Raw genomic sequence first — 10656 nt, forward strand, 5'->3', positions numbered from 1 at the left:
TCCTGGGCCAATGTTTATCCCTCAACCAACATCAGTGGTCATTAATCACATTGCTGTTTGTGGGACCTTGCTGTGCGCAAATCGGCTGCCATGCTTCTCACATTACAACAGTGACAACGCTTCAAGAAGTGCTTTGTTGGCTGTAAAGTGCTTTGGGACGTCCTGAGGTTGTGAAAGGCGCTATATATGCCCACTTTGGTTGAGACCTGCAAACCAACCAGAGGCTGGAGAGTGAGCCTCCAAGCCTCCTGGTGTGTACAGCACACTGACCAGGACATTTAGCAACCGTGCCGTCCGGTAGGGAGGGGAATCTTTTGCCGTGTGCATTGTGTGGACAGGTCCCCTCGTGTAAATATGCTGCGGCAACAGAGCACGTGGGGGGAATGCTCTGTTTTCTCAATGCTTCACCTGTGGAAAATTACGCCACTCCTAAACTCTGGGTCTGAGAAAACACCTAAGCCAGTTTCTTTGTACGCACTGTGTTTTTTGCAGTTACCAGGGAGAAAGATGGTGTCCGTCTCCGATTCTACCAACCTGGCATTAAATGAAGACTCCTCCCGGCAGTTTGTGCAACAAAGCCTTGACCGAGCTCAGAGTATTCAGCATCTAGACGCACAAGGTGCTCAGGATCTCCTGAAGTTAACAATTCGGTACGAATGTAGCAGTGATACAGTTGTTTGATTTTTCTGCCGTCTAGTCAGATCTGGTTGGTGTATAGGCGTCTGCAACTGAATTCAGACACCGCACCTAAAGTCTGGGCACCATACTTTAGGAAGGATGTCTTGGAGAGGGTTTAGAGGAGATTTATCAGAATGGTACCAAGGATGAGGGACTTCAGTTATGTGGTGAGACTGGAGAAGCTGGGATTGTTCTCCTTAGAACAGAGAAGGTTAAGGGGAGATTTAATGGAGGTGTTCAAAATCATGAGGGGTTTTGATAGAGTAGATAGGGAGAAACTGTTTCCAGTGGCAGGAGGGTCGGTAACCAGAGGACACAGATTTAAGGTGATTGGCAAAAGAAACAAAGGTGATACGAGGAAAAACTTTTTTACGCAGCAAGTGGTTGGGATCTGGAATGCACTGCCCGGAGGGGGTGGTGGAGGCAGATTCAATCATGGCCTTCAAAAGGGAACTGGGTAAGTACTTGAAAGTAAAAAAAAAATTGCAGGGCTACGGGGAAAGGGCGGGGGAGTGGGACTAGCTGGATTGCTCTTGCAGAGAGCCGGCACGGACACGATGGGCCGAATGGCCTCCTTCCGTACTGTAACCTTTCTATGATTCTAAATGCACAATGGACTGAATGGTTCTAACCCAGAGATACTGAGGACAATTGCAGTTCCACCAGCAACCCTGACTGAGATCAGCTAGATCAGCTTTACCTCATTGAAACACAGAAGATTCTAAGAGGGCTTGACAGGGTAGATGCTGAGAGGTTGTTTCCCCTGGCTGCAGAGTCTAGAACTAGTTGTCATAGTCTTACGATAAGGAGTCGGCCATTTAGGACCGAGATGAGGAGGAATTTCTTCACTCAGAGGGTCGTGAATCTTTGGAATTCTCTACCCCAGAAGGCTGTGGATGCTCAGTCATTGAGTATATTCAAGGCTGAGATCGATAGATTTTTGGACTCTAATGAAATCAAGCAATATGGGGATCAGGTGGGAAAGTGGAGTTGAGGTAGAAGATCAGCCATGATCTGATTGAATGGCGGAGCAGACTCGAGGGGCCGTATGGCCTACTCCTGCTCCTATTTCTTACGTTCTTATCAGCACAGGTCGGGGGGTCAAACTTTTAAACTTACTCCGTCTAATATCGGGTTTGGCGAATGGTTGAATTTCATCGCAGATCTTTATTGATTCGATTGAGACTGTGCCTCAGATTTTTTTAAACCTTCTTTCTCAAACAGCGACCTGCAGAGACTGGGAGAGCTACAGCCCGAGTTGGCCGGAATAGCAGAGTTTTCTGCTACATACTTGCAGTGCCAGCTCCTCCTTATGAAGGTAGGGTGTGTGCCGTGCTGAAACGCTGCTTTATTGTAAACTGTACCTTCCTGCTCACGGGTTTCTCAACCTTGAAAGCAGGCAGCCGAGAAAGGACTTCATAGAGATGTACGAGATAAAATGGTACAGAGAAAGGAAATATCCTTCAAGTTAAACCAAGATGGGGAGAAACTGTTTCCACTGACGGGGGTAGGGGGTCAGTAACCAGAGGACACAGATTTAAGGTAATTGGCAAAAGAACCAAAGGGGAGATGAGGAGAAATGTTTTTACGCAGCGAGTTGTAATGATCTAGAACACGCTGCCTGAAAGGGCGGTGGAAGCAGATTCAATAGTAACTTTCAAAAGGGAATTGGATAAATACTTGAAGGTGGAAAAAATTTGCAGGGTGACGGGGAAAGAGCAGGGGGAGTGGGACTAATTGGATAGCTCTTACAAAGAGCCGGCACGAGCTCGATGGGCCGAATGGCCTCCTCCTGTGCTGTAACCCCATTCTATGATTTTATGGTTGGAGGGTCTTTCTGAATGGATGTGCTAGGATGGGTCGAATGACCCTCATTGTCCACATCTGTCTCGTGTTGGGGATGATTCAGTGAGATGGCAAATTATGCATTCGTCATGATGGCCACTTTTTGTAAGCTTTGCTGCCTTGCCTGCAGGCGCAGGAAGAGAAGGAGGCCATTCAGCCCCTCGAGCCTGTTCCACCATTCAGTGAGATCATGGCTGATCTGTATCTTTAAAAAATAATAATGGAATGCCAGAAGTGGGATTGGAACCCACGCTTCATGGGGAGACCACAAGCTGCATACAGCGCCTTAGACCACTCGGCTATCCTGCCTCTGGGCAGCTGCAAGAAATTATGTTTCTTTTGAGCCCCATTCGGATCGCACTTAACCTGCTACAACAGAATTATACATTGTCGTTTCTCGTTATCATCGGTCCTAAGAGTGGCTGGAGTGGGTAAAGGAAGAGCTCGCTCTTGTATTCTCCTCAGTATAGAAAATTAAGGGGTGATCTAATTGACATGTTTGAGATGATTAAAGGATTTGATAGGGTAGGTAGAGAGAAACTATTTCCTCTGGTGGGGGGAGTCCAGAACAAGGGGGCGTAACCTTAAAATTAGAGCCAGGCCGTTCAGGGGTGATGTCAGGAAGCACTTCTTCACACAAAGGGGAGTGGAAATCTGGAACTCTTACCCCCCCAAAAAGTTGTGGGTCAATTGTAAATTTCAAAGCTGAGACTGAGAGATTTTTGTTTTAAGGATTGCGGAACCAAGGAGGGTGGATGGAGTTGAGATACAGATCAGCCATGATCTAATTGGATGGCGGAACAGGCTGGAGTGGCCTCCTCCTGTTCCTGTGTAACGGGTGCGACCTGAGGTTCCCATCACAGCCCACTGTTGGTCTTGAGTAGAGAGAGCTTCACCCTGCACGTAATCCGTGCTGTTTGAGACTTGGCGGTTGTCGGGGGGGGGTTCCTGAGGCCCTGTGTGCTGACTCCACTGCCACCCTGTCTTGAGATGGGAAAATACGGCAGAGTGCAAGGGGGCGATTTTAACCCACGCCGCCCGTCGGGGAACTGACTGGATCGGGCGCGACGCTGGTTTGAAACCTCCGCTCGATTTGAAGTCAAGTTGAAGTAATGTCAGACGGGGTGTAAAACCGGGCGTTCCACCCGATCCCATGGGATCCCCGCCCGGCGAGTTTGGTTACAATTAACCCCTCGAGGATCAGATCTGGGCCTCTCCTGGCTTAGAACCTCTCACTCAGTACATATCTGAGCCGTGGGCAGGTGGGGGGAGCTTTACTCTTCAAGAGTGAGCAGTGTTGAAGAGTGTGTACTGTCGATAGCAGGCGTCAAAATATGTGAGTATTGAAAATCCCACCACATTTCTCACTAAAGTAGGATCTAAAAGGAAATGTTATTTTTTTTTCCCGCAGTCTCTTCAAGAGAAGCTGTGGAACGTGGCTGCCCCGTTATATCTCAAACAGAACGCCATGGCATCCGCTGCAGCTAAGCAAGTAAGAGAGGCATGCTCCTATTTCTTTGTTTCCTCGCTCCCCCCCCTCCGCCTTTGCTTGCTCCTTATGGTCCCACACGGGTGTCAGCCGTGGCTCAGTGGGCGGCACTCTCGCCTCTGAGTCAGAAGGTTGTGGGTTCAAGTCCCACTCCAGAGACTCGAGCACAAAATCCCAATGCAGTACTGAGGGAGTGCTGCACTGTCGGAGGTGCCGTCTTTCGGGTAAGACGTTAAACTGTCTGCCCTCTCAGGTGATCCCATGGCCACTATTTCACAGAAGAGCGGGGAGTTCTCCCCGGTGTCCTGGTCGATATTTATCCCTCAATCAACATCACTTTAAAAACCAAATTATCTTGGCCATTTATTCCATTGCTGTTTGTGGGATCTTGCTGTGCGCAGATTGGCTGCCGTGTTTCCTACATTACAACAGTGGCTACACTTCAAAAAGTACCACATTGGCTGTAAAGCGCTGTGGGACGTCCTGACGTCGTAAAAGGCGTCATATAAATGTATGTCTACCTTTCCTTCCTTCCTTTCGTTCGTTCGTTCGTTCTACGATACCTTGTCCAAGTGGCCATTCGTCACGTGCTAGTCAACAAGACTCGGAGTGCTCGCAGGCTGTTCTACAACGTGAGGCATCGCAGGCAGCCCCATTCCCATCCTCATCCGGACGCCCACGCGCGCACAATCTCCAGCGGGGATCACTGATTAGTGATCAGGCCCGGGAGCCCTGGCGGACATTCCTCCTCGCTTGTTTGTGGCGTCGGGGCCAATTGTAGGGTCTCAGTCGCCGCTCCGGGTGTGGTCAGTTAATCCAGCGTAAACTAGAATTCAAACGTCTGGTTGGTGTGCCTCAGAACAACACCACGTGCTGCATTATCCCAGTGGGAGCAGGGTACTCTTTAATAAATATATACAGTACCACCTGGAGGAGATCATTTATTTCATAGAATTACATAAAATTTTACAGCACAGAAACAGGCCATTCGGCCCAACTGGTCCGTGCTGGTGTTTAGGCTCCACACGAGTCTCTTCCCACCTCTACTTCATCTCACTTAAGGACATAAGAAATAAGAGCAGGAGCAGGCCATCCGGCCCCTCGAGCCTGCTCCGCCATTCAATTAGATCATGACTGATCTTCTACCTCAACGTCACTGTCCTCAGACCCCTTGATGCCTTTAATATCTAGAAATCTATCGATCTCTGTTTTGAATGTACTCAATAACTGAGCCTCCACAGTCTTCTGGGTAGAGAATTCCAAAGATTCACCACCCTCTGAGTGAAGACATTTCTCCTCATCTCAGTCCTAAATGGCCTACCCCTTATTCTGAGACTGTGACCCCTGGTTCTAGACTCCCCAGCCAGGGGAAACATCCTCCCTGCATCTACCCTGTCGAGCCCTGTAAGAATTTTGTATGTTTCAATGAGATCACCTCTCATTATTCTAAACTGTAGAGAATACAGGCCGAGTCGACCTAATCTCTCCTCATACGACAATCCCGCCATCCCAGGAATCAGTCTGGTGAACCTTCGTTGCACTCCCTCTATGGCAAGTATACCCTTTCTTGGGTAAGGAGACCAAAATTGTACACAATACTCCAGGTGCGTTCTTACCAAGGCCCTGTATAATTGCAGTAAGACATCTTTACTCCTGTACTCAAATCCTCTTGTAATAAAGGCCAACATACCATTTGCCTTCCTAATTGCTTGCTGCAACTGCATGTTAGCTTTCAGTGAGTTATGTACAACGATACCCAGGTCCCTTTGAACATCAACATTTCCCAATCTCTCGCCATTTAAAAAATACTCTGCATTTCTGTTTTTCCTACCGAAGTGGATAACTTCACATTTTTCCACATTATATTCCATCTGCCATGTTCTTGCCCACTCACTTAGCCTGTCCATATCCCCTTGAAGCCTCTTTGCATCCTCCTCACAACTCACATTCCCACCTAGTTTTGTGTCATCAGCAAACTTGGAAATATTACATTTGGTCCCCTCATCCAAATCATTGATATAGATTGTGAATAGCTGGGGCCCAAGCACTGATCCCTGCAGTACCCCACTAGTCACAGTCTGCCAACCTGAAAAAGACCCGTTTATTCCCACTCTCTGTTTTCTGTCTGTTAACCAATTCTCAATCCATGCCAGTATATCACCCGCAATTCCAGGTGCTCTAACTTTGTTCACCAGCCTCCTGTGTGGGACCTTATCGAAAGCCTTCTGAAAATCCAAATACACCACACCCACTGGTTCCCCCTCACCCTATCAGCATATCCTTCTATTCCTTTCTCCCTCATGTACTTATCTAGCTTCCCCTTAAATGCATCTATGCTATTCGCCTCAACTACTCCATGTGGTAGCAAGATCCATATTCTTGACACATGCCACCTTTTCATAAGATTACGGGGACAGGATTCCCGCGGGAGTTCCCGCTCTCCCACCCTAACCTCATCGGAAGGTCGGAGAAACCCGGGAGAGGCGGTGTTTCAATTGGAGTTATAGTGGGAGAACCTCCCCTTCCCCACACAAGGTTTACGTGGAAATACATTGGCGGAAACAGGCCCTTCGACTCAACCAGTCTCCCCCTCTCTTTGAACACAAAAACCACTGCAAAAATAAAAGTTTAAAGCAGAAATTAAGCTTTCTCTTGAAGGCATCGACTGCTGCGTGTTTTTTTTTCCTCGTCTCCCTTAAAACAGTCGGAAAAGAACGCAGAGACGTTTTAATTTTTATTAAAATATCCTTCTTCCCGAAACATGTCCTTTGGGATCCATGAACTTTAGAGTATTACCAGCAGCGGGTGTGTATATTGCTGGAGGTGGCACTACTTTAGCTGGTCACTAGAGGGAGCAGTGCACCAGCTGGAGCTCGGCTGTTGCTGCGACTTAATTAATCCACTGATAACTTCATTCCCCAACAGCCGACAAGTGCCGATCGCGGGCACGATCGTCACTCCTTCAAGCAGGCGTCAACACCGGTCAGATCTGCCACTCATGCTGTCCGTGTACCAGAGAGAAAAAGGACTGTCGCAGCAGGTCCCGTTCTCCCGTCACCCCCTCTGCTCGCTGACCTACGTCGGCTCCCGATCCGACAACGCCTCGATTTTAAAATTCTCATCCTTGTTTTCAAATCCCTCCATGGCCTCACCCCCCTCCCTATCTCTGTAACCTCCCCCAGCCCCTACAACCCTCCGAGATCTCTGCACTCCTCCAATTCTGGCCTCTTGCGCATCCCCGATTTTAATCGCTCCACCATTGGCGGCCGTGCCTTCAGCTGCCCGGGCCCTAAGCTCTGGAATTCCCTCCCTAAACCTCTCCGCCTCTCTCTCCTCCTTTAAGACACACATCTTAAATCCTACCTCTTTGACCAAGCTTTTGGTCACCTGTCCTAATATCTCCTTATGTGACTCGGTGTCAAATTTTTGTCTGATAATCGCTCCCGTGTACTTGGGACGTTTTACTACATTAAAGGCACTATATAAATGCAAGTTGTTGTTGAAAACTACCCGGTAGATCTCCTCAGAAGACGATGGCTCAGCCAGTAAAGGCATGGCCAGGTGTTATACTGCGCCTGTTCAGACTAGCAGACGTCAGCCGAGGATGGCTGTGGGGCTGCGCAGTTGGCCTCAGTGCCCCTGGGCTGTGGGGTGGTTGGGGAGGGAGGGAATCTGTCTGTTCCTGCTCGTGATCAGTACCTAATGACTCCTGCTGGAAAATGCAGATGTGTGCAGATGTCGGGTGATGATCTGATTGGCCTCTGGCTGCAATGGACGCCAATTAAACCTGGAACCTGTGTACCCATCCGGGTTTAAATTCTTCAATCACTTCGTCAGTTAGCTTCTGAATCTTTTCCCTTGAAATTGGCCTCCTGTACGTTTGTATGAAATTCCCTGTCGTCCATTTTAACGCAAGGCGTAACCCATTTACAATATTTTTAAGAACAGCCCAATTTCGAGGCGCTGGACTTTAGTCAATTTCATTTTTAGACATAATACAGATGTGGTACAGATGTCAGCAGCATGACTCTTAAACAAGGTAATTTTTTTTTGTTATACGGGGAGCATTCCTCCCTCAACTTAACACCACACAAAAATAAAAGCAGGTTAGCTGCATTTGTTGTTTATGGGATGTTACAGGTGGGCAGTGGCTGCTGTGTTTGGCTACATAACAGAGGTCACTGCACTCCGAAAATAATTTAAAACACAATGATTCAGAAGGTCATGGGTTCAAGCCCCACTCCAGAGAATTGGGCACAAAATCGAGGCTGACACTCCAGTGCAGTACTGACGGAGTGCTACACTGTTGGAGGTGCCGTCTTTCGGATGAGACGTTAAACCAAGGCTCTGTCTGCCCACTCGTGGACGTAAAAGATCTCTCGGCCACTATTTTGAAGAAGATCGGGGAGTTCCCCTCGGTGTCCTGGCCAATATTTATCCCTCAACCAACCTCAAAAAAAACAGATTATCTGGTCATTATCACATTGCTGTTTGTGGGATCTTGCTGTGTGCAAATTGGCTGCCACGTTTCCTACACTACAACAGTGATTACACTTCAAAAGTACTTCATTGGCTGATAAGCACATTGGGACGTCCTGATGACGTGAAAGGTGCTATATAAATGCAAGTCTTCTGTCTTGAAATGTTTTGAGGTGTTCAGATGTGACGGGGTGGTGTACAAATGCAGGTATTGTTTCCAAAATGTGAAGAGGCCACACAATGTAGTGCTGTACGGTAGAAACAGTACGGTTAAGAAGTGGTTCTGTAACTGGACTAGTAATCCAGAGAATGCGAGTTCAGATCACACCACAGCAGTTTGAGAATTTGAGTTCAGTTTTTTTTTAAATCTGCAAATATCAGTATCGGTAAAAGTGACCATGAAGCTGTCGGACTGTCGTAAAATCCCAACTGGTTCACTCATGTCCTTTTGGGAAGGAAACCTGCCGTCCTTACCCGGTCTGGGCCTATATGTGACTCCAGTCCCACACCAATGTGGTTGACTCTTAACTGCCCTCTGAAGTGGCCTAGCAAACCCCTCCATTGTATCAACCCAGCAGTACAAGAAGAAGGTGGCCCACCACCAACAACTAGGGACAGGCAATAAATGCCGGCCTCGCCAGCAGCGCCCACATCCTGAGAGTGAATTTTTACAGCACGGAAACAGGCCATTCGGCCCAACTGGTCTATGCCGGTGTTTATGCTCCACATGAGGCCTCCTCCCTCCCTACTTCATCTCACCCTATCAGCATATCCTTCTATTCCTTTCTCCCTCATGTGTTTATCTAGCTTCCCCTTAAATGTATCTACACTATTCGCCTCAACTGCTCCTTGTGGTAGTGAGTTCCACATTCTCACCGCTCTCTGGGTAAAGAAGTTTCTCCTGAATTCCTTATTGGATTTATTGGTGACTATCTTATATTGATGGCACTGCCACAAGTGGAAACATTTTCTCTACGCCTGCCTTATTCAACCCTTCAACTCTAAAAGGTCACCCCTCAGCCTTCTCTTTTCTAGAGTAAAGAGCCCCAACATGTTCAGCCTTTCCTGATAGTTATAACCTCTCAGTTCTGGTATCATCCTTTTGTTTGATTATTGCTCCTGTGAAGCACCTCGGGGCGTCTGACTACGTTGAAGGCGCTGTATAAATGCAATTTGTCGTTGTACAAATACAATCCTATTCGGCCCTGAACTGCACTTTCTCTCTCCCTCTTTTGTGTCTTCCTGCAGATTCTGGAGCACACGTACAAGCTGGAGTTCCTGTACAGCGGCCTGGAGAGCAGGCACGTGGCGATTATCCACCACATGAGGCTTCAGGCAAAAGCACTGCAGCTTATCCTGACCGCCCGCACTACCAGAGGGTGAGGGACGGGCCACCGAGGTGGCTTCCAAACACGCTAGCAGTGCCCGACGAATGGCTTCACCGTTTATAGGGTGGTGAGAACGTGGAACTCACCACCACGTGGAGTGGCTGAGGCAAACGGCACTTAAGGGGAAGCTGGACAAGTGTTGCATAGAATTACATAGAATTTACAGCACAGAGACAGGCCATTCGGCCCAACTGGTCCATGCCGGTGTTTATGCTCCGCGCAAGCCTCCTCCCTCCTCACCTCATCTAACCTTAACCTGCGGAGGGAGAAATGAACAGAAGGTTATGCTGATAGGGTGGGATGAAGTAGAGGTGGGGGAAAGCTCGTGTGGAGCATAAATACCAGCATGGACCGGTTGGGCCGAATGGCCTGTGTCTGTGCTGTAGATACTATGCAATATTGTACCAGTTGAACATCTGTGATGTTGCATACAGGAAGTCAGCTGTTCTGGTCAAGCAGGGTTGCATTGAGATACATTGAAACTACAGCACAGAAGCAGGCCATTCGGCCCGACTAGACTATGCCGGTATTTATGCTCCACACAAGCCTCCTCCCTCCCTACTTCATCTCACCCTATCAGCATATCCTTCTATTCTTTTCAAGTGTTTATCTAGCTTCCCCTTAAATGCATTCTGTGCTATTCGCCTCAATTACTCCTTGTGGGAGTGAGTTCCACATTCTCACCACTCTCTGGGGTAAAGATGTTTCTCCTGAATTCCCGATTGGATTTATTAGTGACTATCTTATATTTATGACCTCTAGTTTGGTCCTCCCCCA

At 48.1% G+C, this 10656-nt stretch overlaps 1 protein-coding gene across 1 annotated transcript in view; it reads left to right on the forward strand.

Moving 5' to 3' along the window:
* ints4 (integrator complex subunit 4) overlaps positions 1 to 10656 on the forward strand; it is a 57694-nt gene that overhangs the window by 31663 nt on the left and 15375 nt on the right. Inside the window, exons 15-18 of the mRNA XM_067985622.1 lie at positions 493 to 650; positions 1903 to 1996; positions 3935 to 4015; positions 9740 to 9870. Coding sequence (XP_067841723.1) covers positions 493 to 650; positions 1903 to 1996; positions 3935 to 4015; positions 9740 to 9870 — 464 coding nt within the window. The remainder of the gene's footprint in view (positions 1 to 492; positions 651 to 1902; positions 1997 to 3934; positions 4016 to 9739; positions 9871 to 10656) is intronic.

The sequence above is a fragment of the Heptranchias perlo genome, chromosome 6 (assembly GCF_035084215.1).
Source record: "Heptranchias perlo isolate sHepPer1 chromosome 6, sHepPer1.hap1, whole genome shotgun sequence".
Lineage (NCBI taxonomy): Eukaryota > Metazoa > Chordata > Chondrichthyes > Hexanchiformes > Hexanchidae > Heptranchias > Heptranchias perlo.